Consider the following 24,040-nt stretch of genomic DNA (forward strand, 5'->3'; position numbering starts at 1 on the left):
GCATAAGGGTAAGGTTAAGTCAAACACAAGTCATAAAGTAGGCAAGTGATACAATTAAGTGAGATGTCAAGTCACTGTCAAGTCCGCTGGAAAACAAATTGCCATTATTAAAAAATAATGTATATATGTATCTTTATAGCAATCTTTCGTACATCTGACGCAGTTATAGTCATTAAACACAGTCAAAAGTAGTCAAAAAGTCAAATCATTATTGAAATAACAATAATTAACAAAAACATTTTTTATTTTTATACAAATTCATACACGTCGATCGTATTTCTGACGAAACATATTTCGTGACATCGCACTTAATTCTCTCTGGTTAGTGATTTTACTAAATTGGTATCAATATTGTACTTTCTGCCACTTCCACTTTCGCAAATATAACCATGTTGTAGTTGTAATAAAATACAAAATTGAAAGTGAACATTTTCACCTCAAATAAATTAGCTTCACATTTGTATAAAAAGTATAAAAAAGATCTACAGAAAATATCACAAAGACACACAATTTATTTATGTTGAGGTCCCAACTAATCTAGTTTATAAACAAACAATTTATTTACATTTCAGTAGACAATCTACTGAGTGAATTGGATTATTATTAAAATAGATTTTATATTATAAAATAAATAAATACGATTTCACTTTTGTTACTACTTACTTATTCATGTTTCAACGCAAGTTTAAAAACATAGATAAAGACAAGTAGTATTCTATGTTACATTATCTTATCTGTGCCATTCCGATTTGTCACTACTTCTTTTATATTAATTCTTTGAAACCAAGGAATACTCTTAAAATTTCGTAATATGAATTTAGAGCTTTGAGGTAGTTGGTATAAAAATCTATTTTAATAACATCCCAATTAAACATCCGGGGCTTCATTAACTTTCTTTGTTCATTTCAAGTATTGGGAACGCGTTTACCAAATAGGATACAAGGAACAAAATAATATTATCTAATAAATTATTAAATACCTATACGCAATAAATATAATAGTAAACTGTATTTAATGAAATCATAAACATTTTACGTCATGTCGTCATGTACCTAAATGCTTTAATATGAATCTAAGGAGATGAGCCTGGGGATGATGAATCTAAGGAGAAGGTAATGATAATGAACTAAAAAAGATTATAAAACCCCAGAGGGCGGTAAGCACCTAAAACCTTATTGTTACTAGTGTTGGAAATCCGACTGGCGCGAGTAATATTCTTGGCTGTTCTGTTCTGAGGAAGGTGCAACCTTGTACTCTTCGTAAGCCGTACCTTCGTGGGAGGCGTCATGATGCTGTCCAGAGCCAAGACCAGCAGCCGCTGCCTTTGCGGCAGCTGCGGCAGCGTTAGCTTGTGCCTGTTGTGCGGCCGCCTGTTGATGTCAAAGATTTTTTTTTTATTAAAAGTAATATTAAAGAATAACGCAACGAAAGTTGATTTTGGTGCTATCTCGTGATGCTATATGGTAGTTTAACTACTATTATCTATAGGAGTAATTTTTTTTTAACTATTATAATTCTGTCGCATTTTGCATTTATCCGACAAATGCCAGAGGAAAATAAAGGTGTGTACAGTACACTACAAACACGCAAAAGGACTTATGAGGCTGATGAAAACAGACGTAATTACGATCGTCATTGAAATAGGACAGTGGTAAACCAGAGTGATCGGAGGTCAGTCTACGGAACCGATAACATAATTTGACCACCAAAGATCTGGTATGGAAGAAATAATAAAAGAACAGTTTAAGTTGAAGTGTTTATTACAGTTACAATCACTGAGAATATAAACACACATTACGTTTTAAAAGTAGTGCTGTATATATGAGAACGAAGCCTAAATTGAGTTGTCTTGTATATTAAAATGCTAATGTGCCAAAAAAGTGGTTGCACTGTTTCATACAAAAAAAAATTAAATAACTCGAGTCTAGTTACAACAAAACACTTCTGAGATCTAGACTAGGTTACAGACAGTTGCAACTTGCGATCAATGAAGCGAAGAAAGCAAAAAGTAGTGAATCTAGAATAAAGCAATGCAAAGTGGAGCCAGAAATCTTTGGTCTTCTTTTGTTTGCATTCAACTTTTCTTTATGGAAAATTTAAGTTGCATTTGGTCAATATTTTATCAAGATGTTTAAATCTTCAAAGATGTACTTTCGTGCCCTCTTCTTAGATTCCTGTTCGTAAAAATGTTTTGTGATTCGACTCTATATCTCTATAACATATAACGGCCTCGGTGGTCTAGCGATTAAACACACCTTCTTGCATGATCGCGGATTCGATTCATAATCGATTTCTATTGTAAATATGTACATGCAAATAGTCTATTTAAGTATCAGTTGTCTAGTATCCATAATACAAGCTATGCTTAGCTTGAGGCTGGATGGCACTGTGTGAATTGTTCTAGGTAATTAATATTTATTAATGATTTGTTATGCATCCGATCGAAGCCTATATGTAAATGTTCGATCATATAAAGTGTATATTATCGAACATTTACATAATAGGTACTATACCTATTTTACAATAATGATTCGGGAGACCAAAGGAGTAGATATTTTTATTTTATTTCAATCAAAAGTAGTAGAGATTACAATTTACTTTTAAAATATGTGTATTTAGAGGGAAAATATAGAAAATTGAGGGATGACATCTTAGTCCTCCGCAATGATAATGGATATGGCGGATATCGTAAATCACGTGACAACATAATGGCCGTGATGCTGTTCAAGTATACCGATTATGATTACCACTTACCATCAGGTGGACTTTCAGCTTATTCATAAAAAAAAATTAGGTATAAAAAAGTTTTAACACATATGTACTCAATACTATAAAATTGAGTCTTAAATGACGTCTATGGAATGACAATAAGAGCCACATACCTGAGCCTTCCTGGCAGCAGATTGGGTAGCTTCGAAGTCGATTCTGACACCATGCAGCTGTTCCTGGAGAGTCTGCAACCTCTGCCTAGCTGCACCCACCATGGCTGTCTGTGCACCCAACTCACCAGCTGCTTGAGATGCTGCCTCGTTGGCATTCTCGGAGGTAGCTTGTGCAGCGTTCAGTGCAGCTTGAATTACGTTGACCTACAATGTTAGGCACAGAATTATATTATCCATATTTATTTATTTAGATAAAACTTTTATTTGTTTTAAAGGGAATACAAACGAGGTACGATAATTAATATAAAGAAAAAAGTAATGAACACAACTACATTGATCACTTATCAAAACATACATATATACAACACAGATACATAAAACGTGTGAGTAACATAGTGTGTGTGTTTCGTCCATACGCAAAAAGTTTGACCATGGGAATAGAGATTCATATATATAACTAACTATAGATATATAAGTATATATAAAACTTAATGTTAAAGGTATACCAATCAACAATCCAGGTATATAGAATTACTCATGAAATTAAAACATTTTCACCAAGAAACTAATTTTAAAATAATCATACGAAATTGATTACCCATATTTGACAGACAAGTTTGTATGAAAATATTAAAAATGTGTTTCATTTACCCAATTAAACTCAATGGGGCTTGGCATAGGTACCATTACTAATCTAATAACATATATAAATATGCAAAGTGTTAATGTATATATTTACTTTTTTTTAATAAAGTCCAAGTCATTTTTACCTACAGTTATTACTAGTACTCTGTTACACTTTCTCTCCCTGACCACTGTACAGGAAGGAAATTTGCATCTCATGTTATGTATCAAATTGCGTGTAGACTCGCATTTCCACCGCAGTGTTATCTACTTCCAACTGTATTTTCCAAATGACTTCTCCCTTAATTTGTTTAATAAATAATTATTTACATTTTGCATTGTTTGTATAATAAATTATTATTTGAGCACAATCTTTAGAATTACAATAGATTCTACATTTCAATTTGAATTAGTGGATACGCCTTTATAATTGTATATTGGAACTTTTTATTTATAATTAGTAATACTTGTTATATTAAATGATTAAAATAACTAATTAAATAATTGCCGACCTCGGTGGTCTAACAGTTTAGCACACCGTTTTACTTCCGATGGTCGCGGGTTCGATTCTTCGCACGGCGCAAACATTTGTATTCACGAGTATGATTGTTTGTATCGGTCTGGGTATTTTCTATGTATAATATGTATGTATTTACGAAAAAAAATCTATGTATTTGTATCAGTTATCTAGTACCCATAACACAGGCTTTAGTTAGCTTATCTAGGGTCTAGATGACTGTGTGAATTGTCTTGAAATTATTATAAAATTAAATTATTAATTAAGTATTAACTAATTAAACAATATTTAATCCAAAAAAAGGATAAAATTTATTCATTAGATACCTACATTAATTTGCCTGATTAACATTCTTGTCACGCAAAGATATTTCTATATTTTCTATAACTAATTATTTGTAGGTTTAAAAAAAGGATTCCATAAATAAATAGATTCTTTGACATAGATTATAAATTAAATAATTATCTGTGTAATTGGGTAGATAATTGGCGATCTATTTAACTATGTGTTTAAAAAAGACAATACAAAAAGAGCAAGGCTACGCTCCGACAATGAACCAAATCTGTGCAATATTAGTAACAAGTGGCATTTCAAAGCTTTTTATTTAATATCGCAATATACGCTGCAGGGACTGAAAAAAAAACCTTATAAAAAACCCGAGACTAAAAACCCGATAACGCCGGTGGTGTTGCATAAATCAGTGCGAATGGAATTTGCGAAAAATTTGCAAACCGTCAAAACGGTGATGAAAAAATGCAATAATTATATAGTTACGTACTTATTTAGTCGCTCCATTTCGTTCGAACGAATTTGTCTTTAACAAAAAGTACGACTCCGGTGTCATGGTGTGGTTTCATTTTAAAATAAAATGATACATTATATAAATAGATATAATTAAAGTGTCTATATGCAATTACAAATTAATTTTTTTACTACATACATATGAAAATGTATTACTTATATCAATATATTAATTTCTATTTTTATCTGTCTGTACTTACTAATCTCTGATACGGCTGGTTCAATTTTAACTGGACTTTCACTCTCTGATAACTGAAGTGGATAAGGATATAAGGTACTCGCTTAAGTTACTAATTTAAGCCACTTTTATTTTAGAAATATTATTTTTTCAACTCAAGTGATAACAACGCAGACGACAATTTACATTTTCCCTCTAATATGATATTTGTATATAATATTTATTTATTATGTATAGTTTCACATGCATTTATTTCTTTATTTATTATTATTTATTGATTTTAACATCATATATGGGTTCTATAAAAAAGCGCCTCGAAGATCTTAACAAAATTTTGTCATAAAACTAACGACTTCTTTTCTACATCAAAGTCTTGTCAGTATAATTTTTGCTTTAGATATTTAGTGCAACTTTGGAGTCTATATATAAATAATAAAACTGGCGGTACATCCCGACTTAGCTAAGGTAACACAATTAATTATATAGATATTAAAATTTATGTGTACAACAATTTATCACCCCTATTAAATAAAGTAAAAAAGCAAAAAGCAGCCGTTTTTTATATTAGAACGTAGATACTGGGAAAGTAAAAAAGACGAAGAACTTTCGAATTGAAATATATAATGCCATTCTAAACGTAATTTAACTGGACTGAAGAAAAAATGGTATAATTGGATTGCCTACCACTAGCGTTAGATAACTCCCAATATAAAAATGAATAAAAAATATAAATATATTCACGTTTGTAATCATTTCCGAGGTAGACTGGACAAATTAATCTGAGTATCTTTATGTATGTGTATATATGAGTATTTATGTGTCTGTATCTTTATATGGGTATCTTTATATTTTTTTAGCCTCCAATGAGCTGACGTTTTAACTATATTTCGTTTGTAGTTAACATGCTCATTATTGTGATCCTAAACTCCTAAATAAATAAAGATAGAAAAGAACCAAATTGAAGGATGAGATATTTCTCGCAGTTGATTTCTCGCACTGTGCAAACATTTGTATCCATGAGTACAAATTCTTGGGTATTTTCTATGTATATATTTACGAAAAAACATGTATCTAAGTATTTATAACATCTAGTACCCATAGCACATGCTCTGCTTAGTTTGTGACTAGATAGCACTGTGTAAATTGTCCTGAATTATTATTATATATTTAAATTTAGAACTTAGTTCTTTTCAAAGTCAGTTAACAAAAAAAGTGCAATAGATAACCAATCGTACAGAACAATTAATTTAAACGGAACGCTTAACAAATATCCAATTTCATGGAATACAGAGAAATTAAACGGCAAAATATAATTTTCTCGGTAAACAAACAAATTTTATATGTAACGGCACGCCTATAATTGCAATATCTCGTAATCGATTCGCAACCACCGCACCATGCCGTTTAGTAATTGGCTAAGTACTCAGATTGGGGCGCAATCTTGCGACAATTACTTGAGAAATACCGGCGTTACTTTATGAAAAAAAGCAATATTTCAAAACACAAAATACGACCCCGAACTTATTAAACGTTCGTTAATATTAAATAGAATTATTGTAATGATCTGTAGAAAGTTTGACGTAGTTCAGCGACTCGTTCAAATTAAAAAACGCCAAGTGCGAGATGGACTCGAAAACAAAAGGTTCCGTACAATTAAGGTCAACTGGTTTCTGGTTTTCTATAATTGATAATTTTTTTAAGTGAATGTTAAACAATTTATTTCAATATACTTGCAATATAACAAGAATCATGTTTTGTAAGATTTGTGGCGGCTGAATTCTGACATAAGGCAGTGAAATTATAAGGTAAGGAGGTACAATAAATACATAAAAGCTAACCTAACCTGGACATTAATATGGTAACCTTTATACTAATTTGTACGTTAATTTATTTATTCTTTAACATAAATAGTTGTATATATAGCAAACTTAATGCGTGATAGCATTCTCTACCAGAGAGCTGTTCTGCTAGATAGAGATAAGGTAGTAATAAACATAACCATAATATGTTAGACTGATTTTAAAATAGATAAATGCTAATTACATGCAAGTGTTTTAAGCCTTTTCTGACATAAACGTACACAAACCTGTCAACCATTTTTTCGCAAAACATTTAACGCTTTATTCATAAAGACACATTATACATACGATTATATTACACCAGCTGTGCCCGCGGTTTCATCCGCATGAAATTTGTATTATTCTGATGTATAATGTATATTACTGTAAAGTTTCATCAAAATCCGTTCAGTAGTTTTTGATCAAAAAGGTAACAAACATCTATACATACACGCAAATTTTTGCATTTATTATATTAGTAAGAAGAATGTTTATATACTCGTACATACCTGGTGCATAGCTTGTTGGGCGGCTTGTGCTGCAGATTGAGCAGATCTCTTAGCCTGTTGGAGCTGCATTTCTTCTCCCTGGAGAGCGACCTTAGCGTCTCTCACTTGCTGCTCTAATCCAGATAGGATCACTTGTTTACCAGCAAGCGCTGCTTGCGCTGTTGCACTAGCTTGAGCCGCTGACTGCGCCAAAGTATTCTTTGCCATATAAGCTGCTTGATACGCAGCCGCCGCTTGATTCCCAAGCGCTGTCTTCGCTTGATTCGCACTTCCTACTGCAATAGTTCTTAACCCGCTGCCTCTACTGAATCCTTTCTTAGCACCATCTCCGGTAGCGGCGGCCTTGACGTCCTGGATATAAGCATCATAATGGCTTGCAGATTCCTGAGGATCTTGAGCCTGGCCTGCTTGTGCTGAGTTTTCGTAATCGTATTCATATTCTGATGCTTGCGGGGAATTATCACGGGATGCAGCTGGTGCAGAGGTAGCTACGGAGAGTGAGCCTGGAATGAAAAAGATTCATGAGATATTTTAAGGAAGCCCATCTCTATTTAAATAAATATATGTAGTTCACCATTGATAAAAACATTGTTTTACCTGACACAAAAGTAATTATGTTTTTGTGCAAACATATACAGATATATATATATACGTTATTACAAATTTCTGTTAACAGTAACTTGTTTTGCATAAGGAGATCCAATTTTAAGGAAGGATATTTCAGTCGATTTACAGGACAGAGAATGCCAACGTTTAAAGGCGACGATTTTCTTGATGAACGTCATAATGTAATAATGTAACTGTTAAATATATTAAAACATTAAATAATGTATATACATAGATATATATAATATAAAGTTCTAAAATACTTAAATGTTTTATGGTAAATATATATATATAGAAACCACGACCATCTGAAGTAACTTCGTGTTTTTTTTAAACAATTATAATGGAATGGTGCATCCGCCTGCGCTAACTGTTTACGCTGGTGCGGCAAGAGTGAATGATAATAATATGAATATGTGGCTAAATTAACAGTAATTTATTACGAGTTTCCAGAGGGAACCGTGTGAAAGTCAACCTGACATTAATAGCAATTAAGTTACCAGTAAGGCAGTGTTAAGATTCATGTATACATGAACCAGGCATTTTCATGTATATAGAAACAACATTAGGAGGACCAAGATGTTACGACTCCGCATCCAGGAATTTTACTGCCATATCTCAACCTTCAACTAAAACACAGCTTATAAAGCAAGCTGCTTGTTGGCCGAATTAAGTAAGACAAAGGAACACAAGTAGAACATGTGGGCGATAAAGAAATCCAGAGAGTTATCGTAATATATATATTATATAAACTATATACAAAGAAACACTACTAACTAGGGCCAGGAACGGAAACCGAAAAGGACAATAAGTGATAATGAAGAATAGAATATAGTGTCTGAAATATGAAATAAAGTAGACCATAGACTACATAAATGGCCTGTACTCCACAGACCACTTTGTACAAAGTTTGAATAACGTAAAATTATATATATTGAGCTTGAGGTACATCAGGTATGGTTTACGATATTTCAATAGTTAAAATTCCATTCATTCAGAACTAATATAATTACTATATTAATTAGATTTTAGAAATATATTAATTGCAAGTGAACACGCGTAGTGGTCACGCTTGGAGCCATTTGTTTACCTATATTTGTAGTTAATTACATACAATGCGATGCATGATTTACTTACGAACTGTTATTCAATCTCTTATTAAATTTTAAGGAAACGTATTGTTTGTTACATGTGCGTACATAACCATGATACTTCCGATTTTACCAACACTGCAAAATGTTTTATTAAATAACGTTTTTCTTTGCTATTTATATTCCTCAATATCTATGTATGTATATATGTATGACTCAATGGTTTAGCGGTTTAGCACAAGGCTTTACTTCCGATGGTCGCAGGTTCGATTCGTTGCACGGTAGTTCACGGTACAAACATTTGTATTCATGAGTATGATTGTTTGTATCGGTCTGGGTGTTTTCGGTATATTATGTATATATTTACAAAAAATGTATGTATTTATATATACGTTGTCTAGTACCCATAACACAAGCTCTGCTTAAGTTGGAACTAGTTGACGCTGTGTGAATTGTCCAGAGATATTATTATTACATTGGATTATTCCATATTGAGCAAATATCGGATTTTGTTATGAGAAAAATTCCAGATTCACAATCCGATTTAAAAAAAATCTTATGTTCAAAAGGTATTCCATAGTATAGCTATTTTTTTATTGAGATTTAGATCACTGAGAAAATATTGTTGCATCCGTATTCATTATTATTCTAAATCCATACAGGAATACAATCTGTTTTTTCTTTTTTACGTTTTCATATTTCTAATCAAAATCATTTCACACTACAATTTTTTTCAATACTTTAATGTAAAATATTCGTATTTTTTGTAAAAAAACTAAAATAGAATTTTATTATAAGATAATCATTCAAAATTATACAATTTTATATAATTCTGCGTATATTTTTGATGATGAATTTATCAAAAACCTTTTCATAATGTCCTCTTGCCAACTTTTCGAGACAGAAACGACTAACTGGTCTGGTCAGATTTGGTCTGAACATTTGATATATATAAATGGCAAAAAAGTCATACATCTGTGACATACATTCTTTTGCCCTGGACCTTAAAACCATTGACAATAAAAGTTAATTTTCTAAATTTACTTTAGTAATTACTGCATGGAAGTTGACACATTAATTAATTAAGGGTAGGCTTAATTAATTCTTTGTAATATTATATATATTCAAACAAAAATTCAAATTATTGCAGTTATTTAGTAAGATACCACTTGGTAAGTACATTTACTCATTTAATTATTCACGTTTCATTTCTACTAGACAAAATTTAATAGTAATTTTTGTTTAACGTAAGTAAAACAATTTATAAAATGGTAATGTCATGAATAAAGAATATTTATGATATATGATAACAATGTTTGGTTTCAGTTGTAATATCCGCGTATAGACAGGTGTTAATTATCAATAATTACAAAATAACTCACCAATACATAATAACACGATCCTGAAGCTCTTCATTTCGTCAGTCGAACTGAAATCACATTTTATAATTAACCGTTAACACTTTTAATTAAATAAAATCATAAAAATTATAATCAATAAATTTAATAATTAGAAAGATGTCGCAAAAAAATTTTTTTTTTATAGATAATCTAAAATCGCACTGAAAAAATATGATCACTAAAATCTAACCTTCCAAAACTTTCACAAAAGCTTGAGTATTATTGGTTTAGGTGTTGAGGGGTGCGAAGGCCCCTTGTCTCAGTGGTCTGTGAGGCAATGTACAGACTGACAGTAGTTACCTCTATTTATAGTGAATGCGCTCCATCCACAGAAAGCGCCTACCCGAGATTTGTATAGAGCTGTCACAAGACAATAAAAATGCTGAAAGTTTAAAATGAAGATTGTCACGTTCTTTACATAATGGATAAGTTTTAAAATTAAATTACTCTTTTAAATAATGAATTTTGTCATCATTATTTTATAATAGTTTCGCCACTCAATTCATCTTTCCGTGTACAGATATTCTCAAAACACCGACTGTTTCAGACGTTATCGTTATGTCCTACAACTATTTCCATTAAGTAGTGATTTTAAATTCGTAATTCAAAATTCGAATTTCAACTATAATTAATTTAAGTTATAACTTTGACTTTACTTTTAAACAATGGAGTATAGATATATGCATGTGTTTATCAAGTACCTGTTAGTGCGTTATGTTTTTATATTGTTTTAAAATATTGTTATATGCATAATTAAAAAAAATATATATTAGCATTCTGCACTCCTTCTCTATATAAAGTATAAGAGTGAGAAATTTCATACTCCTGCGTCCGTGCAATTCATAAAATGGGGCACGAAGTTTTTACTTAACGTAATATGTAGATTTCATAATAGAGATAAAATAATAATAAAGTAATATATAATTCTTATTTTTGCACACAATACAAAAACGAGATATTTGTCGTGAGAACTTTATTTATACGCTCCCGATATTTCGACACTGTTACAAAATGGCGATTGGTAAATATCCCTTCTATGTATTGTGTCCCATTGTAAAAAAGTTTAAAAAAAATCTTATTTTTATGAATTTATTATTATTAAGAATAAATATTTATTGCATTCCATAATGTTTACAGTTTGTATGTTTAAATCAGTATGGACCCTGTTAGGGCACGCAAACGTTATTTGTTCATGTATTGTATGACATTATATACATGTAATGTCAGTAAATTCTTATACTCCATATCTGAATAGCGTGTGTTGTATGTAGTCACAATATAATTTGTTACCATCAATCCTTTTCAGACCAATAGTATCATTAATTTATACTAGGAACTAAGCACAAGTACTTATATACATATATATTACATAGCGCCATCTAGATCCAAAACAGAACTTGTATTATGGTCATAAAACCAAGACGCTTGGCCAGCATAGTTATATTAATAGTAGCCTAAATCCTCAGCGACAAGTTTCCAGTAGGAACAATTCAAATCAAAAATCATTTATTTACGTAGAACATTTTAGCTGCTTATGAACGTAAATTTTTTTGTATTAATATTTTTTCCCTACCGTCTTTCGGTAAATAAAAAAATCAATATATTATAATATAATATACACATAATAACTAGTAGTACCTAATGTAGTCCTGTAAATATTGTCATTGTATATTTACTGATCAATTATAATTTATTTAGGGCAATAAATTTGCAATTAAAGAAATTATTTTATAAACGGATATGTTAGGAATATAATAAATACAATATGTGTCTACCTGATTAATTAAAACATTGCTATGCAAAGGAATGCAATGGTATTAACAACTCTGAGTAATTACTTATCTAATTTAGGGCCCGCGAACGCGTACGCGCCTTCGATATAATATTATTATTAGGCGTGAGCCTAATAATAAAAAATGAACACAATAAAATATATAACTACTAGCTGACCCCGCGATCTCAGCTCCGCGTTAAAATTAAATAATATGTCAAATGTTTTTTGAAGTTTAGTTACACAATAAATTTCTGAACGCACCCTGTTTGACACGTACGAACAGTTTGTATGGGAAAATAAAATTGTGATTTTTTGCTATTTTCCATGCAATTTCTTCATATTTTCCCACCGCTTAAACATTCATTGGAATTCTACGAGAATTTCAAAAGCAAATTTAGCCAAATAGGTCCAGCCGTTTTCGAATTTTAGCGAGACTAACAAACGTCATATATTTTTATATATAAGAGAAGATATACGACAAATACGAGTATAACATGATTACATTTATTTTATAATTTCGTTATTATATATTGTATAAAACAAAGAATTATTAATATATCAAATTAAGTACTAAGTAAAATAATAATATGATATAAAACAAATAAGATGCATTAAACCTTTCCAGACTATAATAACCCCTTACGGACGAGGGAAGAGGATTGTTAGTAATGTGGACTAATAATCCCGTTTTCAGGTTGACTCCACCTGAAAACCATGATGAGAGAAATTCTTGGTGAATTTGACACGATGTATTTACTGACCTGATGTCATGCTCATTTTATCATTCACCACTTGTGCCACGTCAGCGTAAACTGTTAGCGCAGGTGGATACACTATTCCAATTACCTTACACCTTTAAAAACTAGATGCACCAGTAAAAACCTATTTATACATTAGAATACTAAGCTATTACCCCGACATCTCTACATATCAAAACTAATTAATCTATCTATTAAGACTGCTAAATCTATCATCTTTATTCGAGAAGATGTAAAAATCATCTATACACACTATCGCATATATTTTTTTATGTAATGTGGATGGCAAACTAACTACAGACCCTTCTCATAGTAACTGGTAACTGTCGCTTAAATACATGGACAACCCTACGGATCATATGATTATATCATAGGAGATCCAATTCTCTGTATTTTATCCTGTACTTTACTTATTTCTTTTTCTTTTATTTTAGACAATTCACAGAACGCCATCTAGTCCCAATGCAAGCAGAGCTTATGTTATGGGTACTAGACAACCGATATAAATACTTACATATTTTTTTGTAAATACATACATATTATATATATATAGAAAATACCCAGACAGTCACAAACAATACTCATGGATACAAATGTTTGTACCGTGCCAGGCATCCAACTATTACTATAATTGGAAGTAAAGCGGCGTGCTAAACAGCTAGACCACCGAAGCAGTCGATTTTGAATACCTGCCATTGAATTTGAATACATTATATCACTCTTCAAACCAAAATACAGCTCACAAAGCAAATTACTTGGAGGCTGATATAGACGACTAAAGAAAATACGAGAATGACTTTTTACGAAATATACTTCCGTAAACATATTGTATGATTGTATTTATTTATAGCATAGGGGACAAACGAGCTTGCGGATCATCTGATGATAAATAATTACCACCGCCCATGGGTAGATACCCGTAAAACCAGGGAATTGCCAGTGGGTTGCCGGATTTTTAAATACCGAATGAATAAGCTCTTTTACTACCAGTTTCAATATAGCATAAGTGTGAAGACATCTATGGTATTGTAAATATTTTTTAACGGTTTCAATTTCGTATATCGAATTAATAAATATATCTAATGGCGTAATAAATTAACACCCTGTACACAAGTCTAGATATTACATTACAGTTATACATTTAGGCTAGCAGAAAGAGACCTAAACAATATAAAAAATACAAAACATTACGATCGCTATGCTTGATCAATAGACAGATGTCACGGCTCGGAGAGCAAATGACCAATACTTTCATCTAATACCCAAAACATTTGGTCAGACACGTGTCTTTTATTTTGTATTTATATATCTCTACCTGTGATGTATTAATACTAAGAATAATTCTTATAAAAAAATTATTGTCTTTGGTTTTGGTTGGTATACGTTATATAGAGTTTCAGAGGTCTATGGAAATGGGAATAAAATTTGTGGATTGCGCATATATATTAGTAGTAATAATAACCCTGGACAATAGTCCAATCTCTAATGTCTCCCTAAGCAGAGCTTGTGTTAGTAGAAAACATATAGAAATACTTAAATACATTTTTTGTTAATATAAACATAGAAAACACCCAGACTAATACAAACACCTGAATACAAATGCTTATACCGTGCGTGGAATCAAACCCGCAACTGTAGGAAGTAAGCGTAGTAGCAAAGTGCTCAACCGTTTACTCCCGTCAGACCAATCGTGAACTGTTGTGTCTAACCATTTTTAAGTGGGGGGAAGGGGATTGTTAGTAATGTGGACTCTTGACCCCATTGCTATCAATGTACTATGTCAGGTTGACCTCCACGCGGTTCCCCCTGGAAACCATCGTGATAAATTACATGTGAATTTGTCACGATGGGCTAACTGACCGCCAGCGTAAACCGCTAGCGCAGGCGGGTGCACCATTTCATTATCACATAAAAAAAAAACCATTTTTAAGTGGGGGGGAATGGAATTGTTTGTAATGTGGACTAATGATCCCATTGCTAGCAATGTACCATATCAGATCAACCTCCACGCGGTTCCCCCTGGAAACCATCGTGATACATTCCCTGTGAATTTGTCTCGTTGGGCTAACTGATCTGACTTCATGACATCCTATCATCCTGCACTGGTGCCCCGCCAGCGTAAACCGTTAGAGCAGGTGGGTGCACCATTTAAAAAAAAACATCATCCTTTAAAAAAAACATTTTTAAGTTGGGGGAAGGGGATTGTTAGTAATGTGGACTCATGACCACATTACTAGCAATGTACCATGTCAGGTTGACCTCCACGTGGTTCCCTCTGGAAACCATCATGATAAATTCTTGGTGAATTTGTTACGATAGGCTAACTGACCTGACCTCATGTTCATCTTTTCATCCTCCACTGGTGCCCCGCCAGCGTAAACTGTTAGCGCAGGCGGCGGCTCCATTCCATTATCATCCATAAAAAAAAACACTTTAAAGTAGTAAAATCAGAATAATAAAGACTGACTCTTTTATTATAATATCCAACGCCCATTAGAACATCGCCTTTCTTCCGTTGGTCGCAGATTCGATTCTTTTCCACAATACAAACATTAGTATTCATGAGAATGGATCTGGGTATTTTCTATGTATGCATATATATATACATACATAACATAACATAAAGAAAATCACAGAATCTTACCTTTTGTTGTGTTCATAAATTGGACTGCAGTCGTGGAAAATCACCGAGCAGACAAAAATAATGAATGCCCGTCGCACGGACGAACATGTTCAAGATGGAGGTTGGAGGTCTGAAAATCACTGCGTTAATTCTTAAAGATATCGCCACGATACGCTAGCTGTACTGGGTTAGTGCTCATCCTATCATACTTTACTGAAGCCCCGCTAGCGTGTACCGATAGGACAAATGGATTCGGCCTAATATATGTATTGAGTGCATTACGATTATTTTAAAAAAAAATTGCATGAATGGTGTAAATTAGTTTGCCTTAGGAAGACAAGTTAAAGGGAACCTTACATATAGAGAATAGACAGAGATTGTATGTCGAACAGATAAAATGATTCGTATGACAGCATTTGTTATCGAACTCCTCCGAAACGGTGTAGCCTATTTTGGTGTATTTGGTAAGTCTTAAGAATAGGTTGTAGGCTATTTTTATAATCCTAAGTAATAAGGATGAAAATTTTTTTTTATTTAAAGTTTTGTAGCACTGTGACCTAAGGAGATCTGTTGTGCTCGCCCTTTTTCAAAGTTTGCTACCTAGGCAAGAGTTGCAGGATAGTTATTATCTCCTCAGGATAGAGTGTATACTTTTCAAAGAAGAAATTTCATTTATGCCTAAATGGGCTACAAACACATAAGATGTGTAGTGGCATTTCTTCTTCAGCTTGGCAAATTGTACATTTTGTCAAGCTGATTTGATAACAACATTTTTATTGAGCACAGGCCTAAGAGGGCCCTAGTGCCCATGATACATGTATTGTTTTTACTGAATAGCTATAATCTATTGGATTATTGATTCGAGTTCTAATAGCCCGTTATTAGGGTGTTCAGAAATAATTTTCATAGCAAAAGAACGTTTTCCGGGTTCGTTATAATCTGTAACGATGACAACGAAGCTGGTAATTGATTTCTTAACAGAAGAAAGACAAATAGGTGCTCTGCTTTAATTTTTACAAAACTCTGTGAATTTTTTCTGCACAAAAAATTAATTTCTCCATAGTTTAATAGATAGTGGATCATTTTACGCTACAAATACATAACTAAAAAGTTATGCAATTAACTTTAGAAGTCTATTTACACTTTTTTTAAATATAAACTAACTCGGGGAAAGTTAAGCAAATACTAAATTAACCATGTTTTTGCGTATCAGGTCAAAAAGGCCGGATCAACTGAAAGCCTCGTAAAAACAAACTGTGATGACTTTATAGTTAGGAAAATCCAAATCAAAGTAAACGAACCGTGGAATGGCTGTTAAATATTACTCTTTGATAGGGCTGCCAATTTGCATGAATTTTTACTTTTGTAGTGCACCATATATGTGATGGAGTGTATATACAGCAGTAAATATAATTTAATCTGGTTTTCAGTCGCTATTAGACATAATCATTACTTAGCAAACAGAACACTATTTTCTTAATCTAAAAAAAAATATTGACATCATCATCTGCTTCTTCCTTATCCCATTTATTTGGGGTCGGCGTAATATGTTTTTCTCTTCCATTCATCTCTGTTCGCAGTCATTCCGTTATTTACTCACTTTCACACAGTCCATCCATCTCTTTTTCGGTCTTCCTCTACCCTTATAACCATCCACATTCATATGTAACACCGTCCTTAGGATATGATCTTCATTCCTACGCATTACATGCCCATACCACGATAGACGATTACTCTTTAACCTCTCTGACTAAAAAAAAATATTGACCTGTTCTAAAATATGAACCACCGGTTTTTATAAAAGAACCCTTTTTTTCTGGACTGTTCCAAGCTAAGTTATAGGTTTAATACATATGTATGTATTAATATTAAAGTATTTCTATCAGAGATCTAGTATCTTTAACATAGCTTGGAAGTAGATGACGATATATTATGTAATCCACATATATACGTAGAATATCGAGAGTAATAAAAACAAATGCTAGTACTGTGCAAGAAATCGAACCCGCGACCATCGGAAGTAAGGGTATGAGCTAATCCACTACACCACTTAGGCTGTCAATTCACATACTAAGTCAACGGTCAGACTATACCATACATATTCAGACGCTTCCAATAAGATAACGTTATATTTAGGCATTCTATGTATCACTTCATGAAAAGTTATTCATTGTCAAAGAGAATTAAACCAGAGGAAAAATTAATCAGACATGTATATTAAATTAAATTTAAGTATACTTTTAATAGTTTTCTAAATAATCTTGAAATGTATACGAAACACATAAAGTTCCATACTGCGTTCACTTTTTAGAAATTCATACAAAGTGCGTATACTTTTTTTATTACTAGCTGCGCCGGCGGTTTCACCCGCATAATTTCCGAACCATAAAGTAAATGCGCTATACATGGACTATAAGGACTATCTCGAACAAATACTCCGAATTTTAAAGTGCAATCAGTTTTATTTTTTATGCAATTCTAATAAGCACTTGGCAACAATAACGATTAATAAAATTGTTAAATAATAATAATAATCTCAGGACAATTCACACAGCGCCATCTAGACCCAAGTTAAGCTAGCTAAAGCTGGGTACTAGATAACTGATACATATACATATATATATATATATATTTTTTTTAAATACATACATATTATACATATAAAACACCCAGACCGATACAAACAATCATACTCATGAATGCAAAAGTTTGTGTCGTGCGAAGAATCGAACCCGCGACCATCGGTCATAAAGCGGTGTGCTAGACCACCGAGGTCGTCAATAAGTTTAATAATTAAAATATTTTAGAAATCTTATTAATTTTATAAACGCGAAACTTTGTGAATATGGATGGGCAGATAGAGGATGAAATACGCAAAAACTACTGAACTGAATAGAATAGAATAGAAAGAATAGAAAATCATTTATTCAAATAAACTTACATTGAAGCACTTTTGAATAGTCATAACAATTTTTTTTTTTAATCTACCGCTCATTCGGAATGCTGTCTCATCACAAGAAGAACAAGCAAGAAACTTGTGTGTTGCTCTTTTAAATAATTTATTCTTACTTACAATTTACTGATTCTGATGATTACAATAATATAGCTTATACATGTGAATAATATACAAGATATAATTTTTTTGCAGGCGAAACCGCGGGTACAGCCAGTATATAAAAAAATTAATACCCAGGTTGGCACGTTGGTTTGTGAATACAAACAGTGGACTGGTTGGCAATGTTCTACAAAAATTGGAATATTGTGTAATATAATATCTACATAAAGTAAATGTGTCGCGGCTGAATAGCTTTCTTTTTTAATGCTATTTACTTTGCATGACAATAGAAAGGTCGACAAAACCGTAACTTGGTGTCTGCATATAATATATATATATTATAATACCTAATAATATATACTTAATATAAATTTAGAATATTGTGCGGATGAATTAAAGTAGTATAATTGATTGATAATAAATTCTTTATTTTTTCACAAACATGGCTTTGCGATGGTTCAGTAGGTAGGTTAGTAGATGCTTTAGTAGGTAGTACCCTTTTTAATAGTGGCGGGTTAGTTAGTGTTGTTCTTAGTGTTATCTATGCATAATATATGTATATGTACACAATTAAATGTGTTTAAGTAATTATATATATGTATATTAAATATATATATAAAATTTTACTTGCCTACAGATGCAAAACATAATATCCACAAGACATTTATATTCTACTAACTTTTGCCCGCGGCTTCACTCACGTTAATTTATCCCCTTAGGCGTGGAATTTATCAAAATCCTTTCTTAGGGGATGCCTACGTCATAGTAGCTTTATGCATGCAAATATCTCAGCCCGATCGGTTTAAAATTGATAAAGTTTCATCTCCTATTTTATCCCCTTGGGGGTAGAATTAATCAAAATCCTTTCTTAGTGGATGCGTACGTCATAACATCTACCTGGATGCCAAATTTCAGTCCGATCCGTCCAGTGGTTGGGGCTGTGCGTTGCTAGATCACTACGTCAGTCACCTTTGAGTTATATATATATATATATATATAGATGTTGATCGCAAATAAATTTTATTTCATATACTATAGTTGTTTATTTTATAGTAGATCATTTTGGGGCTAGATTGTGCTGTATGATATATAGGAGTCATTTACTTGTTATGTCTATACATTACTATACGTATACCTACATATAAAATATAATAACAATATCCATTGACAAATCACACAGCGCCATCTAATCCGAAGCTAAGTAGAGCTCATAATATGGTAGTATGGCTCGTAGTATATTATGTATTGTATTTACAAAATATATATAAATACTTAGATATTTTTTGTAAATACAGTACATAGTATACATTCAAAATTTTCAGACAGATATAAACTCGCGACCATCGGAAGTAAAGCGGTATGCTAAACTTCTAGACCTCAAGGCCGTAATTTCCTTTATTATAGTCGCGCTCTAAATGAAAATATAAATTTATCTAAACGTAAAATGTTTTTACTTGGTTATAATTTACTCCAGGAAACCATGTCTCCCTCGCCACTGGGATGGCGGACGGGTCTTGACTCCTACTTTATAACAACTCTAAGGATATCCCTCCGTGGCGCCATTTGCGTTACCTTATTATATTTTTATTAATATAATTCTATCAAATACGTTTCAGTACTCGTTGTATATACATATATTTACATGTAATTATAACTATAATGACTGTTTGTACCAATTAAAAAAATAAAAATTACCCTACATCCAGTTCAGTACACATATAATTCTCTCTCCTTCACTCCTTCCTCAAGATATGCAAAGTTTTACGACCTATCAGTCTATTCGCCATTTCAAAATGCGATCTGTGCCGTTAAAGTAGACGAAAACAATTCAGTAACTTAAAAGGTGCGTGACCATATATTGCCAACGTCACAACAAAAGACCGATTGGAAAGCGAAGACGTACAAAGATGAATCGAACCTTATTTATTAAAAAAAAAAGAAAATATTTGTTAACGGTAATTAATTTCCTATATGATTTACATAAAATATAGTTTAAAAAATTGTTTCTAATAGATAAACTCAAAATATAGACGGTCTAGGTGGCGGTCTTATTTCCGATATTCATGGGTTCGTGTCTCACAGGATGCAAATATTTGTATTCAAGAGTTTAATTATATGTACGGGTCTGAGGGTCTTATATGTATATTAAGTACTTATATATTCATAAAAAATGCGTTTAAATATTTTAATCTGTTGTTTAGTATTTACTAGCTCTTCTCTGCTTGGTTTGGGACTAGAGTCTGTATGATTGACTTATATAAAGCTACATTTTTGAGCAATTAACCTTAAGCTTAAATTTTATTTTCTAAAACCTTAGAACTTTAATTAGTAGTGGTCTATGGTAGTTATTTGAATATGAGAGTGTTTTGCATGGGACTGGACATCTATCGTATCGGTATATTTATATCGATACGATAGATGTCCAGTCAAATGTGTCCATCATCAGTGAGTTAGAAATACAACTTGACATACAATTTTTTTTATTGCCTCCCAGATCTAACTCACGACCTTTTATAATAAGTCCGCATAGTAACCCACTAATCCGCGACACTCTCGCTATCATACAATTTTTATTAAAACCCACTTCTATTTGAAATATGCACAGTGTTGCTCAAAGTTTCACAAGTCAAGAGCGAGCCTGAATCAGCAGCAATTTTATTCGGCGGCAAAAAGCCTAAATAGTGACATTCAACTTTAAAAGCAAACAGACGTGCGTCAGCACAATTCAACCAAAAAACGATTATAGTACGTAACGTGCGTAGCGAAAGTGATATAAACAGTTCTTGTGACAAATCAGTGACTTCGGAGGTCTTTAAAAAACATAGAAAACATCTTAGGTTCGTTAGGTATAGTTTTGTTTTTCCAGGGAACCCGTAACATATTGTTTTACGCCATAAGGTTGCCTTTTGTTAAGCACATTTATGCAAAGTGTTTTATTTGTACTTATCTATGTGCAATAAAAAGTTATTTTTTACTATTCTTTTAATAAAACCATTTTTATACAAAGTAAGTGTATAATAGTTTATATTAGTAAAATATACGGCATATGTAATATAACTTTACCCTCATTTGTAATTTCATAATGATAATGTACGTATGTAAATTTATAATTCGCATTTGAATTTGCTGGCTAAACCTAATGTCTATTCTTGTAATAATATTTTAAACTGAGATAGTTTTTTTGTGATAAAATAAGTAATTTTGTTAGAAAAATAGTTACCTAACATAACAGAAGAGCAACAAAGAACTTTATTATTAATAATATTTTTCAGGATAAGAAACAGAAGAACAATTGTGTATATTTTATCGTATGAAGTGCTGTTTTGCAGAAGTCCATTTCATAACTTAATGTATTTATATTATTTTGTTTAATTCCGCTATCATTAGTATGTGGTGATGGTCAGGTTTCCATTTAAAACACGTGTGGTGCAATGGTATAAAAATTGTAGAGGAATTAAACCAAATAATAAAAAATTACCTTCCACGCCAGATACTATCGGCTACTTTATGATTTCGGTAGTACTTATCTATACGGAACCATGTAAATAATATACAATATTTACTTGACTAATCAAGTGCAGTGTATGACCGGTGCCTAAATAAGGGAAAGTAAAGCACGTTTTTATATAGACCTTGACCCACACAGTTACGCACCGTGTAGGTACTTGCATATTTTGTTGTTGTCAATGCGACAAATGTAATTAGGTACAAACAATTTATATATTGTGTGGTGACAGCTTGACCACAATTTTGCTAATATCATAAAGTAAGGATGGATAAATGGATGGACAGATGTTTGTTTCTACTTCACGCAAAATCCACTGCATGGATTTTAATGAAACTTTACAATAATATAGATTAAACAACAGAATAACATGACGGCCTCGGTGGTCTAGCGGTTGCTACGCTTTACTTCTGATTGTCGCAGGTTCGATTCCTCGCACGGTGCAAACATTTGTATTCATACTTAGACATTTTGTTTAAATACATACACCGCTACCAACAGTCATGGTAGTGGTAGTGAGTATTCTCTATGTATATTATGTATGTATTTAAACAAAATGTCTAAGTATGTATTTATATCAGTTGTCTAGTACCCATAACACAAGCTCTGCTTACCATAGGACTAGATGGAACTGCGCTATTTGTCCAGCTATTTATTTAAAATAACACGTGCTAAAATGACATAGGACCCGCGACCCATGACTTGCTAAACCTTTGTGCCACTAAAACTGTTTGTCACCCCCTTCAGAACGGATATCGAAATTACTACGGCCTGAGCAGAGGTTTGAACCCCTAGCAGTGCACACAAACTATAGTCGTATCCGTCAGGCGGGAGTTGGCCTTTATAAGGCCAATCTCTATAGTCCTTCTGCGGGTTTGGAGAGCCATCTGCACTCGCCCCCTATCGTCCGGTGAAGCTGTAAAGACCAGCTGCGGCCAACAGCATTAGAGTAATACGAAAAAAGAATTAACAATCAATTGGATATCAATTTAAAAATCACTCGCGCTATTATGAAAGGTTTCGACCGTGCAATATCATCGTACAAATTGTAATCCCAGCTGGATATCATTCGGCTTGACCAACTTTATAATGTGTAAAATGTTTATTAAAATTTTCACTTTAATCATGTCGAGGTGAAATCATAAAAGGATTTTGATATGCAGAAAAACTAGACTTGGCAACTAGGTTTTCTGTACGCCATCGTCTGATCTAATTATTTTTATCAAGATCCAACGAAAAATACAAATAAAAACTACTCAGCAACCTCTAATAACTTGTCAGTGGTTCCTAAAGTTGCATATACCTGTACAAAATTAATAAAAGCTCCTAAGGTCTAGACAAGTCTGCAAGCTTGTGAAAATAGGGATATATACATGAACTTAGAGCCTCCTAGCCTAGTGGCTGAACTCTGAATTACGCACATAAAGGTCAAGAAAAAATAAAAGTTATATTTTAACTGACTTTCCGTTGAAGGAAACACTGATATCAACCCATAAATTAATCCGAAAGACGGCGGTAGGCTCGTCTCCTGTCATGTTATATTCAACATATACAAAGCCAAATGTTGACATGTCAAGCATCAAACTCACCACAACAATCGACGTTTGACAATACCTCTGTCTTCCCCATCTGGGGTGACAGTCGTGACGATATGTTTTGTGTCACAAATAAGAAAATACGATACAGATCGTATTTTCATAATATTTCCACTCGAGTCTATTTTAAGCCGTCGTTGAATTGATGTTTCTTTATTTTACGTTTCTATCTGATTTATTTCTGTAAAAATGACAATGATGGCGCACTTTCAGAAACGTGATCTCGAAACAAGGGCATCGTAATCTTCACAATAAAAGCCAGAAAAAGTGTTTACAACGGCTGC

The 24,040-nt window shown here is 32.5% G+C and overlaps 1 protein-coding gene across 1 annotated transcript; it reads right to left on the reverse strand.

Moving 5' to 3' along the window:
• Nucleotides 1-1,180: 1,180 nt before the first annotated feature.
• LOC131852157 (uncharacterized abhydrolase domain-containing protein DDB_G0269086-like) lies at nt 1,181-10,716 on the reverse strand. The gene is made up of 5 exons (XM_059202799.1): nt 10,637-10,716; nt 10,429-10,475; nt 7,350-7,852; nt 2,883-3,086; nt 1,181-1,370 (listed from the first exon to the last, which is right to left on the reverse strand). Exons 2-5 carry the CDS (start codon nt 10,460-10,462, stop codon nt 1,182-1,184), a joined length of 930 nt encoding a protein of 309 aa, XP_059058782.1. The 5' UTR covers nt 10,463-10,475; nt 10,637-10,716; the 3' UTR covers nt 1,181.
• Nucleotides 10,717-24,040: the final 13,324 nt, after the last annotated feature.

Source organism: Achroia grisella, unplaced genomic scaffold (assembly GCF_030625045.1).
Source record: "Achroia grisella isolate CSIRO2021 unplaced genomic scaffold, CSIRO_AGI_Agris_v1 utg840, whole genome shotgun sequence".
Classification (NCBI taxonomy): Eukaryota; Metazoa; Arthropoda; class Insecta; order Lepidoptera; family Pyralidae; genus Achroia; species Achroia grisella.

Coding starts and splice junctions, on each gene's coding strand:
- LOC131852157 (XM_059202799.1), bottom strand. CDS start 10,462: ATGAAGAGCTTCAGGATCGTGTTATTATGTATTG. Junction 7,853..10,428: donor GATCGTGTTATTATGTATTG/GTGAGTTATTTT, acceptor TTTTCATTCCAG/GCTCACTCTCCGTAGCTACC. Junction 3,087..7,349: donor CCCAACAAGCTATGCACCAG/GTATGTACGAGT, acceptor CTAACATTGTAG/GTCAACGTAATTCAAGCTGC.